General features: G+C 41.0%; 1 protein-coding gene across 1 annotated transcript; it reads right to left on the bottom strand.

Moving 5' to 3' along the window:
* Window positions 1–1,647: 1,647 nt before the first annotated feature.
* Window positions 1,648–21,811, bottom strand: LOC135504784 (nucleolar transcription factor 1-like). The gene is made up of 16 exons (XM_064923643.1): window positions 21,321–21,811; window positions 20,708–20,880; window positions 20,173–20,256; window positions 16,752–16,907; window positions 16,514–16,578; window positions 16,287–16,410; window positions 15,818–15,934; window positions 11,666–11,778; window positions 9,033–9,180; window positions 8,820–8,861; window positions 5,556–5,674; window positions 5,051–5,246; window positions 4,765–4,812; window positions 3,907–3,966; window positions 2,303–2,356; window positions 1,648–2,213 (listed from the first exon to the last, which is right to left on the bottom strand). Exons 1-16 carry the CDS (start codon window positions 21,367–21,369, stop codon window positions 2,127–2,129), a joined length of 1,635 nt encoding a protein of 544 aa, XP_064779715.1. The 5' UTR covers window positions 21,370–21,811; the 3' UTR covers window positions 1,648–2,126.
* Between the last annotated feature and the right edge of the window lie 1,115 nt (window positions 21,812–22,926).

Here is a 22,926-nt window from a genome sequence, read left to right as displayed (position 1 = left end):
ATGACAGCCTGGGTTGCCTTGTTCAGGGGCAGAATGACAGACCTTGTCAGCCCGGGGATTTGAACTTGCTAACTTTCGGTTACTAGCCCAATGTACTAACCACTATGCTACCCTGCCGCCCCAATCATGCTGGCCAAATTGCACACTTCTCGACTATAGGCAACCGATAACTGACAAAATAAAGGAAACACTTGAATAAATGAGGGACACAAGTAACATGTTATGGTGGGGTGCATTTTCCATGGTTTAGTCTACTAGTACCATCTATGCCAAGGCGACTGCGTGACAGAATGCCAAGAGTGTGCAAAGCTGTCAAGGCAAATGGTGGCTACTTTGAAGAATCTCAAATATAAAATATATTTTGTTTAACCCCCCCCCCCCCCAATGTGTCATTTCATAGTTTTTGATGTCGTCACTACTATTCTACAATGTAGAAAATAATACAAATAAATGCATTCCCTTGAATTTGTAAGTGTGTCCAAATTTGACTGGTACTGTATATATTACATATATAATATATACTGTATGGATTTCCTTTATTTGTACAATTCTCTTCCTGCCTCTTGGGCCACTAACAGGCCTGGGCCCAGGGGCTTCAGCCCAGGTAAGCCCTTACAATAACCCAGGGGCGGCAGTGTAGCCTAGTGGTTAGAGAATTGGACTAGTAACCGAAAGGTTGCATGTTCAAATCCCCAAGCTGACAAGGTACAAAATCTGTCGTTCTGCCCCTGAACAGGCAGTTAACCCACTGTTCCTAGGCCGTCATTGAAAATAAGAATTTGTTCTTGTAAAATAAAGGTAAAAAAAAAAAAGTGAATAAACAAAAAGGTACTTCAAAAGATAATCTAAAATAATAAAAATAAATGGCTCACCTGGCGCAGGTAAAACCTTTGAATTTGTGAACGGATGTCAGACTTCCGTTTGATCTGGATCAAACAGAAGGACCCTTGCTGGGCTATAACTTCATGACCCCCCCACCCCCACATGAGAACCCAATTCAGATCCCTCCAACTTGAGGAGGGCATATGCGGTCAGCTGTAAGGCTGGCTCAGGGAAGAGGACGCCCCTGCCTTGCATAGTCCCGTGGGACATCTTAATTGGGCATGGGACACAAGCTAAGGCTTGATCACCCTTTAGCTGGCCACCTTTGATGAGGGTGTTTAGTGATTAAAGGCCAAAACACCCACTGATTCGAAGGCACACTACTGAGGATGTGTCCCAAAATGGACATCTTAACCCAGTCTAATAAATAAACCTCCCATGCGATGTGAGTGCATACCATCTATTGGCACAATGGACCGTTTAACATCTTGGCCCGTGTTTTATGAATCTGATAGAACAGCAATATGATTCTCAAACTTTACATGAAACGTCATCTGCAGCACTACATTACATCATGAGTACGAGAGTTCTGTTTTGATGGAAACTGATGAATAAATCAATGAATAAATGGTCATTTCATATTTAACTATCAATAACAGTGAATATTGTTGGGTCCTGTTGATACAAGATACTGAATGTTATGTCACTGTTACAATGTCCAAGCAATAAAACTGTCGAGGCAGATTGATAGTCCCCTAATCAAAATCATAAAACATTTCAACTCATTAACATTTTATCCTGAACAGTCAACAAATGGCAACACAACACAGTTCAATTATGATTTTATTGGCTTAAGAATCTTGTGATATATATATTGAATATCAAAAACTAGAATATTGACATGAAGACCTCACGAAGAAAGGGAGATTGAGGTAGTCCCATTAGTCTTCGATCACTGAATTCCAATGGTATCTCCAACAAGCACAGTGACATTAGACTATAGGCAGTGTGCATCATTCTGAATCAGAGTCCTCTTAAAAAAAAAAAATGGAGCGTTGGACTAGTAACCGAAAGGTTGCAAGATTGAATCCCTGAGCTGACAAGGTCATTCTGCATTGAAGGCAGTTAACCCACTGTTCCTAGGCCATCATTGAAAATAAGAATTTTTTTCTTAACTGACTTGCCTTGTTAAATAAAAAGGCACAAAAAAAAAAAAAAAAAAAGGCCAAGGATCAAAATAAACACCTGAGTTTATTGGGACAAGTGTCAATGACATTAATTCAGTCATTAGGTTATGGACAGTATCATTCCGTATCGGAGTCCTCTTCAGAACTGGAGCTGATACTGGAGCACCCTGACCAATTCTCCTTTTCCATCATATGTTCGGCATCCTGAAAAGGTACACAAGATCACTTATCATGGCGAATTGACCCAAAATAAAGGCTTAATTATTTTAGTTTTTAAAGGTGTCTATTCTAACCTCATCAGAGTCATCTTCATCACTGGATGTGTCGATGTCGTCATCCTCCGAGTCCTAGAGAGAAACATGCGGATACTGGCTGAAATCCTCATTGGACATCAGTGAGGGATTTAACCCTTACATTGAAATGATGCCTAACCCTATAGGCCCTGGTCAAAAGTAGTGCACTTTAAAGGGAACAGGATGCCATTTGGGACACAACCCATGTCAGGTTAGGATTCCACCCCATAGGAGCACTTGTTGCAGTACTGTTGGTATGTATTAGAAATATTAAATAAACAATACCCAATGAATGCTCCAGGAGTTTTATTGTGCAATGCTTTGACCCGAAGGTCTTCGTCAGGCTGATGTTGTACAAAGAAACAACTAGAGCATTTGTCAGCGTGCAGGTATCCAATCTTTATAACCTGTTTACTTTTTGAACCCAGCACCTGCAAGTCATTTGATGTGCATACACTGTTTGAAACTATAGAGACACAGTGCATTCAGAAAGTATTCAGACCCCTTGACTTTTTCCAAATTGTGTTACTTACAGCCTTACTCTAAAATGTATTAAATAGTTTTTTCCCCCTCAAATCTACACACGATAACCCATAATGACAAAGCAAAAACAGGTTCATTTTTGTTGCAAATGTATAATAATATTTTTTTAACTGAAATATCACATTTACATAAGTATTCAGACCTTTCTCCATACTTTGTTAAAGCACCTTCGGGGATTACAGCCTTGAGTCTTCTTGGGTACAAGACGTTTCCAGCTACAATAGTCATTTACAACATTAACAATGTCTACACTGCGCTTCTGATCAATTTGATGTTATTTTAAGAGACACATTTTTGTTTTGCTTTTCTTTCTAAATGACCACAAACTTTTGAACAGTAGTGTAAATAAGTAAATAAGGTATTATTTTTGCAAACATTTCTAAAAACCTGTTTTCGCTTTGACATTATGGGGTATTGTGAGTAGATTGATGACTAAAGAAAATATTTAATACATTTTAGAATAAGGCTGTAACGTAATAAAATATAGATAAAGTCAAGGGGTCTAAATACTTTCCGAAGGCACTGTATGTATGTGCCAGTAACCGAAAAGGTTGCTGGATCGAATCCCCAAGCTGACAACCTATCCTTCTGCCACTGAGCAAGGCAGTTAACCCAATGTTCCCTGGGCGTGGATGACGTGGATGTCGATTAAGGCACCCCCCCCCCTTTCCGATTCAGAGGGGTTGGGTTAAATGCGGAAGACACATTTCAGTTGAATGAATTCAGTTGTACAACTGACTAGGTACCCCCCACCTTTTTGCATTTGTTACTCCAAAACTTATTTAGGCTTGTCATAACAAAAGGAGTTGAATAGCATGCAAGACATTTCAGCTTTTCATTTTTTATGAATTTTGAAAACGTGATTCCACTTTGACATTAAGGGGTATAGGGTATAGCCAGTGACAAAAAAATACATTTAATGTGTTTTAAATTTGGGCTGTAACACAACAAAATGTGGAAAAAGTCAAGGGGGGTGAATACTTTCTGAAGGCACTGTATCAGAACATGTCGTCTTTTGCTGTGGTGTTGTGGAGGTGACAAGGTGTGGTGTGTTAACTTACCGATGTTCTGCCCTTCTTTGCCATCCATCTCTGCTCTCTGTTGTCGAGGATTTTCAATTTCTGAAGAATAGATACAACATCAACCCTAAAGAGAACTCACGCCAATCGAGACAGACAGCCAGAGACACACACAATCTGTGGTGCCGGGAAATCGCGGAATCCAGACAGTAAAACAGAATTCAAGAATAATCTAAAATGTATTGAACTAGGGAATCAACTAAATGTATTGAAAATTAATCTTAGTCAAGTTTATTATAAGACATGAACAGAATGTATCCGTGATTCGTATTTCCTGCAACTTTCTGAAGAGGCAAAGAGAACTCCACGTCTGTGTATGACCGGTGCGCTCGTCTACCACTTTGTGTAGACGTTAGTGATGAAGCTAATGAAAAAACTCAATTAAAATATTAACTACAAAGTAGCCTATGCTTACCTGACAGAATGATACAATGATTATTTGCATCAATCAAGAGGGTATTTGTTTCGCAAACTCTACCATCACGTGTGCTACAAAAACACAGCTTAACAACAGCCTCTTGCTAGGTCCGCACTGGAATTAAAGGTTCACTAACTACACCCAAAAATCTAAATTCCTTCTAGGCATAAAAAATGGTAACCTGATGTGGTTTAAGAATTGTTGTGGACTTAACAACATCCAATCTCATTTTTTAAATTAAAAAGTGTGCTTTTGAGAGGGAAAACCAGAACAACTGGGGTAAATGGAAACCTTCAAAAACTAAATGGAGAAAAGGGAATTTGGGGAAAAATAAACAATAGAGAAAAAAAAAATCTAACGTTTTATAGGGCCTTATCTATATACACACACCTCAATTTCCTCTCAGTTTTATCTCTACTTACATTTGGGTTTTGATCCAAGTACTTTGCCTGTTCCTTCATGGACAAGGTCTGAAAAATGTTAAAAATAGTAAGACCACCAGTTAACAGTAGAAACTTTACAGATATGACCACTGTTGTGAGTTGTGGTCTATTTAAATCTAAAAGAAACAGAGGGTTTGTCCCAAATGGCATCCTATTCCTAAGTGCACTACTTCTGACCAGAGCTCTATGGGCCCTGGTCAGAAGTAGTACACTGTATAGGGATTAGGGTGCCAAGTGGGAAACAACCAGAGTGACTGGACTTTACATTAAACCAGCTGCGCAGCTCTACTTGGTACTCCCTAGCCCTCTCCTGGGCTATTCTCTGGTAGTGTTCCTTTTCCTTCTGGGCCAGCTTCTTCCACAGTGGGCTGACCTTGGTCATGCACATCCTGGAGCTGAGGTGGCTCGACTTGGCTCTCAGCTCCGCCATCTTCTCGCTGTAAAATACTGTGTGACCCCGCCTGTTCGGGGGGGGGTCAGTGAAGTGGAGAAAGGTTTTCAAAAGCTAGAAGTTGGGGTCACACTCAATGCTGTCACTGGGGAATTGCAGGGAAAATGACTGAATATTTTTCAAAAGGCACATAATTTCCTCGTATTCTGATACATCTGCACAGCACAACAATATTACATTTACATTTAAGTCATTTAGCAGACGCTCTTATCCAGAGCGACTTACAAATTGGTATATAGAAGTAAGTCTTTCAGAAGTATTTTCACAAACTCAGATTACTTATAAAGAGAACAGTTGTGCCACAACCAGCGATACTCACTCAGGTGGTTTCTTAGGCTCGCCTTGAAACTTATTTTTCGTCCCTTTTTGTGCAGCCAACGTTGAGGTCTGCATGCTTTTCCTGTTCTCCAATAGAATGCGCTCCTTATCTGTCACAGTCTGAATGGACAAAAACATACATCATGTTTCTGACAGCATTGTGACTAAAGGCCACGATACAAATGGTCATTTTGGGGGCCAATATTGCTGCGCAATGTTAAGGAATCCTTAAACCAGAGCGTAGAAATGGGCAATGTGCTCAATCTCCCATTAAAATGTTTTGGAAAACATAGCAGATGTTTGAGCTCAAGTGAAATGTTGGCCATTCACATCCCTACGTTAATACACACAGTGCATTTCAGAATCTAAACACGATACCCCGTAATGACAAAACATTATCCTTGTTTTTGTGCAAATGTATAATATTTTTTTAAATAAAAACGGAAATATCACATTTACATAAGTATTCAGACCCTTAACTCAGTACTTTGCTGAAGCACCTTTGGCAGCAATTACAGCCGCAAGTCTTCTTGGGTATTACGCTACAAGCCTGGCACGCCTCTATTTGGGGAGTTTCTCCCATTCTTCTCTGCAGATCCTCTCAAGCGCTGTCAGGTTGGATGGGAAGAGTCGGTGCACAGCTATCTTGTCCCGAAATCACTCCTGTGTTGTCTTGGCTGTGTGCTTAGGGTTATTGTCCTGTTGGAAGGTTAACCTTCCCAGACTGAGGTCCTGAGCACTCTGGAGCAGGTACTTTTCTCTGTTCATCTTTCGCTTGATCCTGGTCCCTGCTGCAGAAAAATATCCCCATAGTATGACGCTGCCACCACCACCATGCTTCATCATAGGGATGGTGCCAGGTTTCCTCCATACGTATCTCTTTGGCCTGAATGCCAAGTGTCCAATCTTGGTTTCATCAGACCAGAGAATCTTGTTTCTCATGGTTTGAGAGTCCTTTAGGTGCCTTTTGGTAAACTCTAAGCAGGCTGTCATGTGGCTTTTTCTGAAGAGTGGCTTCCGTCTGGCCACTTTACCATAAAGGCCTGTGGCGGAGTGCTGCAGAGACGGTTGTCCTTCCGGAAGGTCCTCCCATCTCCACAGAGGAATTCTGGAGGTCGGTCAGAGTGACCATCTGGTTCTTGGTCACCTCCCTGACCAAGGCCCTTCTCCCACAATTGATCAGTTTGACCAGGCGGCCAGCTCTAGGAAGAGTCTTGGTGGTTCCAAACTTCTTCCATTTAAGAATGATGGAGGCCACTGTGTTCTTGGGGACCTTCAATGCTGCAGAAATGTTTTGGTACCCTTCCACAGATCGGTACCTCGAGACAATCCTGTCTCGGTGCTCTATGGACAATTCCTTCAGCCCCAATGCTTGGTTTTTGCTCTGACATGCACTGTCAACTGTGGGACCTTACATACAATCGTGGCCAAAAGTTTTGAGAATGACACAAAAAATAATTTTCAAAGTCTGCTGCCTCAGTTTGATGATGGCAATTTGCATATACTCCAGAACGTTATGAAGAGTGATCAGATTAATTGCAATTAATTGCAAAGTCCCTCTTTGCCATGCAAATTAACTGAATCCCCCAAAAACATTTCCACTGCATTTCAACCCTGCCAAAAAAAAGGACCAGCTGACATGTCAGTGATTCTCTCATTAACACAGGTGTGAGTGTTGACGAGGACAAGGCTGGAGATCACTCTGTCATGCTGATTGAGTTCAAATTACAGACTGGAAGCTTCAAAAGGAGGGTGGTGCTTGGACTCATTGTTCTTCCTCTGTCAAATATGGTTACCTGCAAGGAAAAACGTGCTGTCATCATTGCTTTGCACAACAAGGGCTTCACAGGCAAGCATATTGCTGCCAGTAAGATTGCACGTTAATCAACCATTTATCGGATCATCAAGAACTTCAAGGAGAGCGGTTCAATTGTTGTGAAGGCTTCAGGGAGCCCAAGAAAGTCCAGCAAGCACCAGGACCGTCTCCTAAAGTTGATTCAGCTGCGGGATCAGGGCACCACCAGTACAGAGCTTGCTCAGGAATGTCAGGTGTGAGTGCATCTGCACGCACAGTGAGGTGAAGACTTTTGGAGGATGGCCTGGTGTCAAGAAGGGCAGCAAAGAAGCCACTTCTCTCCAGGAAAAACATCAGGGACAGAGTGATATTCTGCAAAGGGTACAGGGATTGGACTGCTTGAGGACTGGGGTAAAGTCATTTTCTCTGATGAATCCCCTTTCCGATTGTTTGGGGCATCCGGAAAAAGGCTTGTTCGGAGAAGACAAGGTGAGTGCCATCATCAGTCCTGTGTCATGCCAACAGTAAAGCATCCTGAGACCATTCATCTGTGGGGTTGCTTCTCAGCCAATGGAGTGGGTTCACTCACAATTTTGCATAAGAACACAGCCATGAATAAAGGATTGTACCAACACATCCTCCAAAAGTAACTTCTCCCAACCATCCAGGAACAGTTTGGTGACAAACAATGCCTTTTCCAGCATGATGGAGCACCTTGCCATAAGGAAAAAGTGATAACTAAGTGCCCCGGGGAACAAAACATAGATATTTTGGGTCCATGGCCAGGAAACTCCCCAGACCTTAATCCCATTGAGAACTTGTGGTCAATCCTCAAGAGGCGGATAGACAAACAAAAACCCACAAATTCTGACAAACTCCGACAAATTCCAAGCATTGATTATGCAAGAATGGGCTGCCATCAGTCAGGATGTGGCCCAGAAGTTAATTGACAGCATGACTGGGTAGATTGCAGAGGTCTTGAAAAAGAAGTATCAAAACTGCAAATATTGACTCTTTGCATCAACTTCATGTAATTGTCAATTGTAATTAAACTTCAGTATTCCATAGTAACATCTGACAAAAATATCTAAAGACACTGAAGCAGCAAACTTTGTGGAAATTAATATTTGTGTCATTCTCAAAACATTTTGCCACGACTATACATGATTCCATGTGTTTTTTTCATAGTTAATGTCGTCACTATTATTCTACAATGTATTAAATAGTAAAAAGAAGAGAAAACCCTTGAATGAGTAGGTGCTCTAAAACTTTTGACTGGTAGTGTATATATATTATTCCATGTCCATATGGCTCATTATTGTGCCAGTATCTCATACCCCACTCTGTTACCAGCAAAATTTCTCAGAAATATTGCCTCAAAATTGCTAGTGTATCAGTTTAAGTGTTCACCTAACATGCTAATCAGTCATTACAAACGTAGACAGTTTTTGAAATTAAGAGAAAACTTACACACAAAAATTGGTTCATGTTGACCTCGTATTCTTTCTTTAACTGAAAAACACAGAAAAACACAGAAAGTTGAATTGGAGGTCAGACATTTCATGTTTGTCTTCACAATAAGAGATTAAAAGAGCAGCTTCTCAACAGACTTGCCCCCAAACATGAAAATACATACGAAATACCAAAAAGGGTTTAACGGAGCATTCATTTTCTCCAATTAACCTTGTCACAGCGTCTCTGGTAGGCTTCCTTTTTACTCTTTGTCATTTTTTTCCAGCGCTGGGAGCAAATCACCAAATACTGGGTGTTAGAGAATCCCTCTCCCTGTATGGTGGCTTTCTGTTCCTTACAGAAAAGGTTGTAACCCTTCCTAAACCACAAACACATGGTTAATTCAACCTTAAAAAGGCAGGCATGACCACAAACTCAACCACTGTAAATATGACATGGCCATTTACAGTGCATTCAGAAAGTATTCAGACCCCTTGACCTTGTCCTGATTTTGTTACATTACAGCCTTATTCTAAAATGTATTAAACCCCCCCCCCCCCCCCACACACACACACTCTACAAACAATAGCTCAAACTGTTTGACATTTTGGCAACTTAAATAATACAAATCTGAAATATCACATACACTACCGTTCAAAAGTTTGGGGTCATTTAGAAATCTCCTTGATTTTGATAGAAAAGCAATTTGGTCCATTAGAACAATATCAAATTGATCAGAAATACATTGTAACATTGTTAATGTTGTAAATGACTATTGTAGCTGGAAACGGCTGATTTTGAATGGAATATCTACATAGGCGTACAGGCACCCATTATTAGCCACCATCACTCCTGTGTTCCAATGGCACGTTGTGTTAGCTAATCCAAGTTTCAGATTTTAAAGGCTAATTGATCATTAGAAAACCTTTTTGCAATTATGTAAGCACAGCTGAAAACTGTTGGTCTAATTAAAAGAAACAATAAAACTGGGCTTCTTTAGACGAGTTGAGTATCTGAAGCACTACAGGCTCAAAATGGCCAGAAACAAAGAATATTCTTCTGAAACTCGTCAGTCTATTCTTGTTCTGAGAAATCAAATCAAATGTATTTATATAGCCCTTCTTACATCAGCTGATATCTCAAAGTGCTGTACAGAAACCCAGCCTAAAACCCCAAACAGCAAGCAATGCAGGTGTAGAAGCAATGAAGGCTATTCCATGCAAGAAATTGCCAAGAAAGATCTCGTACAATGCTGTGTACTACTCCCTTCATAGAACAGTGCAAACTTGCTCTAACCAGAATAGTAAGAGTGGGAGGCCCCAGTGCACAACTGAGCAAGAGGACAAGTACATTAGAGTGTCTAGTTTGAGAAATAGACGCCTCGCAAGTCTTCAACTGGCAACTTCATTAAATTGTACCCGCAAAACACCACTCTCAACGTTAACAGTGATGAGGCGACTCCGGGATGCTGGCCTTCTGGGCAGAGTTGCAAAGAAAAAGCCATAAGGCCAGCATCCCGGAGTCGCCTCTTCACTGTTGAGACTGATGTTCTCTCTGTTTATCTTTCCCTCAATCCTGACTAGTCTCCCAGTCCCTACCGCTGAAAAACATCCCCACAATGCTGCCACCACCATGCTTCACCGTAGGGATGGTGCCAGGTATCCTCCAGATGTGACATTTGGCATTCAGGCCAAAGAGTTCAATCTTGGTTTCATCAGACAAAAGAATCTTGTTTCTCATGGTCGGAGTCCTTAAGGTGTTGTTTGGCAAATTCCAAGCAGGCTGTCATGTGTCTTCCGTCTGGCCACTCTGCCATAAAGGCCTGAGAGCGGAGTGCTGCAGAGATGGTTGTCCTTCTGAAAGGTTCTCCCATCTCCATAGATGTACTCTAGAGCTCTCTAAGAGTGACCATCGGGTTCTTGGTCACCTCCCTGAGCAAGGCCCTTCTCTCCCGATTTCTCAGTTCTCCCCCGATTATTCAGCCAGCTCAAGGAAGAGTCTTGGTGGTTCCAAACTTCATCCACTTAAGAATGATGAGGCCACTGTGTTCTTGGGGACCGTCAATGCTGCAAAAATGTTATGGTTACCGTACCAAGATCTGAGCATCGAAACAATCCTGTCTCGGAGCTCTACGGACAATTCCTTCAACCTCCATGGCTTGGTTTTTGCTCTGACATACACTGTCAATGGTGGGACCTTATATAGACAGGCATGTGCCTTCCCAAATCATGTCTAATCAATTGAATTTACCACAGGTGGACTCCAATCAAGTTGTAGAAACATCTCAAGGAGGATCAATGGAAACAGGATGCACCTGAGCATAATGTAGTGTCTAATATCAAAATGGTCTAAATACTTATGTAAATAAAGGTATTTGTTCATTATTTATAAATTTGCCCGTTTTCACTTTGTCATTATGGGGTATTATGTAGATTAATAAGGGGGGAAAATGAAGACATTTTATAAGGCAGTAACGTAACAAAATGTGGAAAAAGTCAAGGGGTCTGAATACTTTCTGAATGCACTGCGTATTGAAAACATATCTATATTTGAAAAATGAATTGGCACTCATGCAAAAACTCTGTAAAAAGCATGAGTGGACTCAATGTTGGAGAGCTGCTGACTTACGGAACAGTATACGTGTGTGAAAATAAAAAATACAATTATTATGAGCATATTTACAGTATGGGTTAACACCAATGTTCTAGCCTGAAGAAGGCACTATGTGCCGAAACGTCGTTCACACACTAAATTATTGGGAGCATATTTAGAGAATGTGCGACTATCTTTCTGTTTACTCATGCAACAGTTACTAACTTTGGCAAAGGTAGCCCTTTATAGTAAAGGGAGGCCCAGTGACTTACAATGGGGGTTTGTCAGGTTTTCCGTCTGCCAAGTCCTTCAACAGTCTCTCACTCTTGCGTAGAAGTGGCTTATGCTTGGCCTTCCGACTCCTGTTATTCTCTGGGTGCTCCTCCTGCAACATGAGAGTTGTACATGGCTGAGTGATTCATGTGATGCAAAATCAACAACCCAAACCATAAATGTGTCCTGGAACTTTGCATTGTGGAACATTGTGATAGTGAACATATTGTTAGCTTCTAATTCTCAGAGTAAAAACCTCAACAGACACTATGAAAGCTTAACCAAGTTTACTCTTCCCAGAGGATCAATACAGCAGCATGAGACAAAACATGGTTTCCACCAACAAAAGTGTATATACAGTGCCTTGCGAAAGTATTCGGCCCCCTTGAACTTTGCGACCTTTTGCCACATTTCAGGCTTCAAACATAATGATATAAAACTGTATTTTTTTGTGAAGAATCAACAAGTGGGACACAATCATGAAGTAGAACGACATTTATTGGATATTTCAAACTTTTTTAACAAATCAAAAACTGAAAAATTGGGCGTGCAAAATTATTCAGCCCCTTTACTTTCAGTGCAGCAAACTCTCTCCAGAAGTTCAGTGAGGATCTCTGAATGATCAAATGTTGAACTAAATGACTAATGATGATAAATAAATACAATCCACCTGTGTGTAATCAAGTCTCCGTATAAATGCACCTGCACTGTGATAGTCTCAGAGGTCCGTTAAAAGCGCAGAGAGCATCATGAAGAACAAGGAACACACCAGGCAGGTCCGAGATACTGTTGTGAATAAGTTTAAAGCCGGATTTGGATACAAAAAGATTTCCCAAGCTTTAACCTCTTGATGCTATGGGGGCGCTATTTCATTTTTGGATGAAAAACGTTCCCGTTTTAAACAAGATATTTTGTCACAAAAAGATGCTCGACTATGCATATAATTTATAGCTTTCGAAAGAAAACACTCTGACGTGTCCAGAACTGCAAAGATATGTTCTGTGCGTGCCCTAGAACGTGAGCTTCAGGCAAAACCAAGATGAGACGGCATCCAGGAAATGAGCAGGATTTTTGAGGCTCTGTTTTCCATTGTCTCCTTATATGGCTGTGAATGCGAGAGGAGTAAGTCTGCCCTTTCTGTCGTTTCCCCAAGGTGTCTGCAGCATTGTGACGTATTTGTAGGCATATCATTGGAAGATTGACCATAAGAGACCACATTTACCAGGTGTCCGCCCGGTGTCCTGCGCCGAAATTGGTGCGCAAAAGTCAGCTGCAAGTATTTTTCCACAGAATTCAGAGGAGAATGCAGGCTTCCACGAACGATATATCAATGAAGAGATATGTGAAAAAACACCTTGAGGATTGATTCCAAACAACGTTTGCCATGTTTCGGTCGATATTATGGAGTTAATTCGGAAAAAGTTTGACGTTGTAGGTGACTGAATTTTCGGTTCGTTTCGGTAGCCAGATGCGATGTACAAAACGGAACGATTTCTCCTACACACAGACGCTTTCAGGAAAAACTGCGCATTTGGTATGTAACTGAGAGTCTCCTCATTGAAAACATCCGAAGCTCTTCAAAGGTAAATGATTTTATTTATTTGGTTATCTGTTTTTTGTGAAAATGTTGCGTGCTAAATGCTACTCAAAATGCTAAGCTAGCTTAGCATACTCTTACACAAATTAGTCAATTTCTATGGTTCAAAAGCATATTTTGAAAATCTGAGATGACAGTGTTGTTAAGAAAAGGCTAAGCTTGAGAGCAGACGCATTATTTTCATTTTATTTGCGATTTTCAGAAATCGTTAACGTTGCGTTATGCTAATGAGCCTGAGGCTTTAGTCACGATCCCGGATCCGGGATGGGGAGTTTCAAGAGGTTAAACATCCTAAGGAGCACTGTGCAAGCGATAATATTGAAATGGAAGGAGTATCAGACCACTGCAAATCTACAAAGACCTGGCCGTCCCTCTAAACTTTCAGCTCATACAAGGAGAAGACTTATCAGAGTTGCAGCCAAGAGGCCCATGATCACTCTGGATGAACTGCAGAGATCTACAGCTGAGGTGGGAGACTCTGTCCATAGGACAACAATCAGTCGTATATTACACAAATCTGGCCTTTATGGAAGAGTGGCAAGAAGAAAGCCATTTCCTAAAGATATCCATAAAAAGTGTTGTTTAAAGTTTGTCACAAGCCACCTGGGAGACACACCAAACATGTGGAAGAAGGTGCTCTGGTCAGATGAAACCAAAATTGAACTTTTTGGCAACAATGCAAAACGTTATGTTTGGCGTAAAAGCAACAGCTCATCACCCTGAACACACCATCCCCACTGTCAAACATGGTGGTGGCAGCATCATGGTTTGGGCCTGCTTTTCTTCAGCAGGGACAGGGAAGGTGGTTAAAATTGATGGGAAGATGGATGGAGCCAAATACAGGACCATTCTGGAAGAAAACCTGATGGAGTCTGCAAAAGACCTGAGACTGGGACGGAGATTTGTCTTCCAACAAGACAATGATCCAAAACATAAAGCAAAATCTACAATGGAATGGTTCAAAAATAAACATATCCCGGTGTTAGAATGGCCAAGTCAAAGTCCAGACCTGAATCCAATCGAGAATCTGTGGAAAGAACTGAAAACTGCTGTTCACAAACGCTCTCCATCCAACCTCACTGAGCTCGAGCTGTTTTTCAAGGAGGAATGGGAAAAAAATTCAGTCTCTCGATGTGCAAAACTGATAGAGACATACCCCAAGCGACTTACAGCTGTAATTGCAGCAAAAGGTGGCGCAACAAAGTATTAACTTAAGGGGGCTGAATAATTTTGCACTCCCAATTTTTCAGTTTTTGATTTGTTAAAAAAGTTTGAAATATACAATAAATGTCGTTCCACTTCATGATTGTGTCCCACTTGTTGTTGATTCTTCACAAAAAAATACAGTTTTATATCTTTATGTTTGAAGCCTGAAATGTGGCAAAAGGTCACAAAGTTCAAGGGGGCCGAATACTATCGCAAGGCACTGTATATACTCCAATTTAAATGCACTCCTCCTTCTCTCCAATCCTTACATCTTTATGGTTCGACAGGAAGACGAAGTGACGGGGTAATAAACAGCTCCTCTTCCCTTATGACCTGACCTCAACCCCCTTGATGCCTAATCCATAGCTCTCCACCCGTATCACCTATAGCACTCCCGTGACTGCCTCCCCTCTACCCAGCACATTCCAAAGCCATCTGGGCTCCTACAGATAACCATTAACTTCTGATGTAAAAACCAGTCTCCATCACTCCTCACATACTATAGTATTACTCCTGATGTATCGTGTCTCTGGTATAACAATGTTCCAAGTTTGACCCAGAGTCAAACAAAATACTGAACAAAAATATAAACGCAACATGTAAAGTGTTGGTCCCGTGTATCATGAGCAGAATTAAAAAGACCCCAGAAATGTTCTGTATGTACAAAAAGCTTATTTTCTCTCAAATTGTGCACAAATTTGTTTACATCCCAGTTAGTGAGCATTTCTCCTTTGCCAAGTAAATCTGCATCAAGAAGAGGATTAAATAGCATGATCTTTACACAGGTGCACCTTGTGCTGGGAACAATGAAAAGCCATTTGTGCAGTTGTCACACAACGCCACAGATGTCTCAAGTTTTGAGGGAGCATGCAATTGGCATGCCGATTGCAGGAATTTTCACTAGAGCTGTTGCCAGAGAATTTAATGTTAATTTCTTTACTATAAGGCACCACAAACTTTGTTTTAGAGATTTTGGCAATATGTCCAACCAGCCTCAGAACCGCAGACCACATGTAACCAGGCCAGCCCAGGATCTCCACTTCTGGCTTCTTCACCTGCGGGATCATGTATGACCAGCCACCCAGACAGCTAATGAAACTGAGGAGTATTTCTGTCTGTAATAAAGTCCTTTTGTGGGGAGAAACTCATTCTGATTGGGTAGGCCTGGCTCCCAAATTGGTGGGCCTATGCCCTCCCAGGCCCACCTATGGCTGTGCCCCTGCCCAGTCGTGAAATCTATAGATTAGGGCTTAATGAATTGATTTCAATAGACTGATTTCCTTATATGAACTGTAACTCAGTAAAAATATTGTATTCTAGGCCATAAACACATCAGCAAAACACCCACCTCATACTGTGTCTGCTGCTCCAGAGAGCAATTGATCCACTTGAGTTTCTCCTCGTCAGGTAGCTTGGACCAGCGCATCTTCTGCACAATACTCTGCCTGATACTGTCTCTTTTGGCCTGTGGAGAGAGACATGATATGAGACATATCACCTGCAGTTCATGTGTTTCTTATGCAATGTTTCATCAGCAAGACTAACCTGTATAAATAACAGTTAAATTAAATTAATTGTGTATTGGAACAGTCACTGGGAGGTCAGGATAATCAGTCATTCCTCTATATAAAGAATATGCCAAAACATATTATAAGTTGTTTAGTAGAAGCAGATTGCTGAACTCTGAAGACACATCGGCCTTTGCTGATTAACATCTCCGACCCCTCCACTAGCTAGCCTTGTAAAATATAAAAAAATAAAATAAAAAAAAGCCTTGAACAGATTACATTAGATTGGTTGACAGCTATGACACTCACACCTGGGTTGGCTAGAAGGAATTCCCTCCTCTCATGGCGGTACCAGAGCCCGTGGGGTGTGAGGGGCCCTTTTATGTTCTTTAAACAGTCTCTTGGTACCTTCTTCCACCCAGAGTACTCTTTCCTGGAGGAGCATTGGTTCAGTTGAGACTTTAGAAAGTCAAAACAACAAACAAACATGCATCTATGACATCAAGAGAGCAACAGACAGCTCAATACATTTTTACCTCAACTTCCTCATGCGTTTCTCATACATTTCCTTCTCTTTCTGGAACTTCACAATATATTTTGCCTATAAACCAGAAATAGGAAGTAATCAACCAGTCAGTCAAGTTTATAGGTCAAAGGTTTCTTAGTCTACCTCAAACCAAAGAATTTGAGGATAAATAAATTGCACTATAGCAACTTGAAAATGGGAGATTATTGCCATTATGACTATAAAAAGCAGTTCACACACTGACACACCTTCTTGTGCTCTGGGAGCTCATTATACTTCTCATTCATTAACTTAAAGAGTTCAGGAGGTGTCATTTCAGGCTGCTGCTTCGCAAACTTTTTAAAGTTCTCTTTAGCGAAGATGCTGTTTGACGGGGCAGGTCTCCTTGGGAAGTCAGGGTGTATCTGCAAAAGAACAGAGAAGTTTCTCAAATATGTTAAACATCCTCTTGAAGTCCTACTCCAGTCTACTTTTCAGCTAATTTTACCACCCAATTCACTTTACAAAAGGCACATCTCTGACATGGCACAAGTGTAGGGGGTGGGCCTTTCCTCTTTTCTCTCAATTGCTCCTCTATTGTTCTTCAAGCATGGGGGAGGTCGATGAAAGCCAGATGGCACCATCAGACCAACTCCTTGAATGGCCTACTCCATGAAATTTGCACTTGTGTCTAAAAAAACAACACTTTTTTTCACCCTTGTACATTACTGTATTTATACATAAGATATTGTTTTTCCAACAGGAACAGTTCAAATCCTAGTGATGAACAATAACTTTAAAAAAATACCAGTTTGCCACTTGACTATAGAAAAGAAAGAGAGCCGCACACTCTAGGAGCTCAGATGCAATAATTGAATAACCTAATAACCAACGTTTCGACAGACAAGCTGTCTTCATCAGGGTATAATGACAAACACTGCGGGTCACTAGTTTATACAGTGTCTAATCATGGCCGGGTGTGGCCTGATATCATTGGTTAATTCTCAGATATAAGAACATACAAAAACATGAGTGGATAGCATACACAGACACAATTTGAATACATAGGCCTACAAACATTTGCAATGAATAGAAAAATCACAATAATGGCTTCAGATCAAAGTCTACGTTGAGACCGAAGGGAGCAAGAGTCTTTAAATTAAAGATCCAGGCAGCCTCTCGTTATAACAATAAATTGTCGAGGTCACCCCCTCTCCTAGGGAGGGTGATATGTTCAATGCCTACAGCAGGTGGAATTTTCTAGGTCTACTCCAGGGTCTCCAACAGGACGATCACGAGCGACCAGTAGCTCACAGCCCACCTATGAGTAGCTCGCCAAACAGTTCTGAAAGCACATGCAATTTTTCACGTTCCACTGCAAACTGTCATAAATAAACCTCACAAGTACAGACACCGCAAGTTCCCAGCTACTATTTAATCAACCGAACATTAACAAGGTAAAAATCTGTCGCTCTGCCCCTGAACAAGGCACATAACCCACTGTTCCTAGGCTGTCATTGAAAATGAGATTTTGTTCATAACCGACTTGCCTAGTTAAATTAAGGCTTAAAAAAAATAATCCCACCCCTGGTTAGCCACTAAAGGCTTAAAAAGCCAAACACAACATCTGCCAATTAATTTCTAGCACTATTGCCCGTCTGTGTATTGGGCGGGTTTGTCTATCACTCTCAGTGTAGCCAGTTGATGTGATAACCGTCATCGGTAGACAGACATACTTTCCCCAAAACCGTCTAAATTAAATGTTAACTGCAAAGTAGGCTTACCTGGCAGAAGTATATCATTTCTCTGTTACTTGCAAATTTTGCATTGAAATGAGCAGCAGCACAGGACCATTGCTAGTCCAGCACATTAGATGCACATTCCTCACTCACTAGATGCACAATTAAAGAAAATCTAAATTTGTTTGTTTTCTTCTAGACCCCCCTTAATTGTTTATTAACCATTATTTTACCAGGTACAGTACCAGTCAAACATTTGGACACACCTACTCATTCAAGGGTTTTTCTTTATTTTTTTAAACTATTTTCTACATTGTAGAAAAATAGTGAAGACATCAAAACTATGTAATAACACATATGGAATCATGTAGTAACCAAAAAAAGTGTTGGTGACAGCTTTGCACATGCTTCTCTCAACCAGAATCATTAGGTAGTCACCTGGAATGCATTTCAATTAACAGGTGTACCTTGTTAAATGTTAATTTGTGGAATTTCTTTCCTTCTTAATGCGTTTGAGCCAATCAGTTGTGTTGTGACAAGGTATACAGAAGCTAGCCCTAAAAGACCAAGCCCATATTACAGCAAGAACACCTCAAATAAGCAAAGAAAAACGACAGTCCATTACTTCAAGGCATGAAGGTCCGTCAATGTGGAGCATTCCAAAAACTTTTAAAATGTTCTTCAAGTGCAGTTGCAAAAAACATCAACTTCTATAATGAAACTGTCTCATGAGGACCGCCACAGGAAAGGAAGACCCAGAGTTACCTCTGCTGCAGAGTTTAAGTTCATTAGAGTTACCAGCCTTAGAAAATGCAGCCCAAATAAATGCTTCAGAGTTCAACAGTCATCTCAACATCAACTGTTCAGAGGAGACTGTGTGAGTCAGGCCTTCATGGTCGAATTGCTACAAAGAAACCACTACTAAAGGACACCAATAATAAGAAGAGACTTGCTTAGGCCAAGAAACACGAGCAATGGACATTAGACCGGTGGAAATCTGTCCTCTGGTCTGATGAGTCCAAATTTGAGATTTTTGGTTCGAACCGCCATCTCGGTGTGGGTGAACGGATGATCTCAGCATGTGTGGTTCCCACTGAGAAGCATGGAGGAGGTATGATGGTGCTTTCCTGGTGATACTGTCGTGATTTTTTAGAATTCAAGGCACACTTAACCAGCATGGCTACCACAGCATTCTGCAGCGATGCACCATCCTATCTGGTTTGGGCTTAGTGGGACTATCATTTGTTTTCAACAGGACAATGACCCAACACCCCTCCAGACTGTGTAAGGGCTATTTGACAAAGGGGAGGAATGGAGTGCTGCATCAGATGACCTGGTCTCCACAATCACCCGACCTCAACCCATTTGAGATGGTTTGGGATGATTTGAAGGAAAATCAGCCAAAAGTGCTCAGCATATGTGGTTACTCCTTCAAGACTGTTGGAAAAGCATTCCAGGTGAAGCTGGTTGAGAGAATGCCAAGCTTGTCCAAAGCTGTCATCAAGGCAAAGAGTGGCTACTTTGAAGAATCTAAAATATAAATACATTTTTATTTGTTTAACACTTTTTTGCTTACTACATGATTCCATATGAGTTATTTCAAAGTTTTGATGTCTTCACGTATTGTACAATGCAGAAAATAGTAAAAATAAAGAAAATCCGTTGAATGAGTAGGTGTGTCCAAACTTTTGACTGGTACTGTATATTACCAGAAAACATAGTGCACTACTTTCTCTTGGAACACTAAGGACGGGGAAGAGTTGCAGGGGGGAAGAGAACAATGTCCCTATTTGAAAGCTAGAGAATAATTAGTAGCTTGCTATGTTAAAAAAAATTTTAAGTAGCTCTCATGTTAGGAAAGGTTGGAGATCCCTGTTCTACTCTATTACTTTAAGCGGCATTCTATAGGTTGAAAAGGGACATTTACAGGAGTTAGACAGAGTTCACTTACCTTCCAGTTCTGGCACTGGAAAGGGTTTTCAAAGGCAACCTCAGCTTCAGTGACCAGCTCTGCTAGAGAACGAACCTTGCGCATCTTAGAGAGAAACACAGAGATAGTATGTTTTGATAGTATCCCGTGTGGCTCAGTTGGTAGAGCATGGTGCTTGCAACATTGGGATGGTGGGTTCGATTTCCACGAGGGACCAGTACAAAAATGTCAGCTCTGGATAGGTGTCTGCTAAATGACTAAAATGCAAATGATAGACATTACTTTGTACATCTCTGTACTAAGTTCATGTGAACCAATGTATGAATATTTTGACTGGCATTTCATATCCCATGAGAACCAAGAACAAACGTACAAGAGTAGTCTAACTAATTTACTTAACGTATAGCAAGGTAGCCAACTCTTATGAAACGCTGTCTGTCTCAGGAGAAATTGCCTATCCTGGTCCCAGATATGTTAGTGCTGTATAGCCAACTCAGCTATAGAGTGCAAACAGATCTGGGACCAGGCTAGGGTTTCTAGGCCAGAAGTCACCCACCTTTTTTGATAGTTCCTTCCACTTCTGATGACACATCTGTGGAGAGTAGGGACCAAAAGCCACCTTGTCCCAGTCCAGTGTCCTCTCCCCTTTAGTGTAAATACTCATGTCAGCTTTGGGAATGTTTCCTTTGATACCATGCAGGAGCGTTATCAAGTCCTCCCTACCCCAGGCTGTAACCAAAGGACAGACATAGACAGATGACCAACCAGTCAGTCAGACAGCAAACCAGTCAGACAGATGTCTAAGAAATCAAACATACGACCAACCAGAGAGACATATGTATCGACAACAGTGATAGACAGCCATATAGACAGACTGACAACCACAACTAGACAATGAGCAGTCAGACAGAACCAACTAGTCAGACAAACAGTCCACAGAAGAGACAGACAAGGGGCAATGACAGAGTGACAGGCAAAACCTTACTGCATTTCCAGCTAATTTACAGTGAACAAAGATAAACATGCCTAATTGAGCTACATACAAAATGGTTGCTTGAACTCTTATCCAAAATGCACAGCTCAATGATCCCTGGCCACCTGGTCAAGTCACTTCACACCCCGGGGACAGTTAGTTAAGTCTTGAAAAAAAACCTTCATACATTACTTACCTTGTTCTTTATCACGTGTCTCCATTTCTTCTTCCTCTGTAAAGTCCATCACAAACTAGTGGCGATGTTTGCACGACTAATAGCCCTTTGAATGCTGAAAAACAACTAGCGGCTATGTGTTGAGTAACGTTTGCTAGCTCAGTTGCTAAAGAACCACATGGCTATTTACAATTAATTCGTTTGGTGATTGTAAGCACGTGAAACGTTCCCCTTTCATGGTCCTGGTGCAAGCAATAATGTTTAGCTAAATTAAATACTCAAATGCATAAACAAATTATATACATGGCGAGCTAAAGTTGAGAATTTTCATTGGGATAGGCTATACGGAAACGCCTGGTGCCGAAATTGATGACGTAGGTTGCGCAGTTGAAACTGGGAGACGATTGTAATTCGGTTCACAGTCGATTCGTCCTGATGAGCCCTCCCCAGCTAGGTCTATTATGCTAACAGCAGCAGCATGGCGCTAGTTAACGCTTATAAAAGTGGGAACAATTGAGAAATAACCATCTGGAATATGGATGTCACCTTGACATGCCAATGTAGCCGCTGGCTAAAGTGACGACTAACCGGTGTGAATCCAGTGCGATGGTTTTGTATCTCTGAAAACAGGTTGCATACGGAGTTGCCGTCTTGTCAGATAGGTTAACGTTAGTTAATTAACAAAAACTGCAAAAAATGTGGCATAGTAATAAGTAAGCGAGAAGTAGCTAGATAGTGTTGCTAATCTGGCAAAAATGACAGCTAATTATCACATGTATTGTTTTTGTAGTCCGATAAAAACGGAATGACTGAAGTTCACAGTCTGAACACTCCCAAGTCCCAACTTCGGCAGACAAGTTTAAAATTATTGCTGAAGTTTCTAGAGGCTCATTATGACAACTGACGAAACTCAGCTGAGAACCGAATCCGTTCGTCCCAATGATTTATATAATTAAAATCAATATTTATAAAGCCCCTCTTACACCAGCTGATGTCACAAAGTGCTGTACAGAAACGCAGTCTAAAACCCCAAACAGCAAGCAATGCAGGTGTAGAAGCACTAGATGTATATATAAAAATAGGCTATATTGTACAAATGTATCAATACAAAAATGTGATGTTTTCTTAATTTAAAGGTTAGGGTTATGCATAAGGTTAGCAGAGTGGTTAAAGTTAGGTTTGAAATAAGATTTTAAGAAGATAGAGCTCCCGAGTGTCGTAGCGGTCTATCACAACCGGGCGTTATCAGGGGTCCCATAGGGCAGCACACAATTTGCCCAGCGTCTTCTGGGTTGGGGAAGGGTTTAGCCGGGGTAGGCCGTCATTGTAAAATGAGAAATTGTTCTTAACTGAATTGCCTAGTTAAAATAAAAAAATATCAATTTTTGAAATAGTTGGGGTTTATGACTTTGTGGCTTTCGTAACTAGTGACGACCATTTGAAGTCACAGGTTGGCCATATTGGCACTCCCCAGTAGAAGCAGTTCTTCATAGAAATTAATTGAATTCTACAGTATTTCAAGGACAAATTTACATGTTTAAGTATTTTGTTGTAAAAGTATGCATTTAGGTGTCTGTAAGAGAATAAATGTGACAAAAACACATTTATTGTGAAGGGCGATTGTCAA

Source organism: Oncorhynchus masou, chromosome 18 (genome assembly GCF_036934945.1).
Source record: "Oncorhynchus masou masou isolate Uvic2021 chromosome 18, UVic_Omas_1.1, whole genome shotgun sequence".
NCBI classification, from domain to species: domain Eukaryota; kingdom Metazoa; phylum Chordata; class Actinopteri; order Salmoniformes; family Salmonidae; genus Oncorhynchus; species Oncorhynchus masou.
The sequence above is the reverse complement of the archived record's forward strand: the minus strand, read 5'-3'. Positions and strand labels throughout refer to the sequence as shown.

Bases quoted from the DNA above. Each gene is read 5' to 3' on its own strand.
- LOC135504784 (XM_064923643.1), bottom strand. From the start codon at position 21,369: ATGGACTTTACAGAGGAAGAAGAAATGGAGACACGTGATAAAGAACAA. The intron at 20,881-21,320 runs GTAAGTAATGTA...CTTTGGTTACAG, and splicing joins GACACGTGATAAAGAACAAG to CCTGGGGTAGGGAGGACTTG. The intron at 5,247-5,555 runs GTGAGTATCGCT...CCCCCCGAACAG, and splicing joins GAGCCTAAGAAACCACCTGA to GCGGGGTCACACAGTATTTT.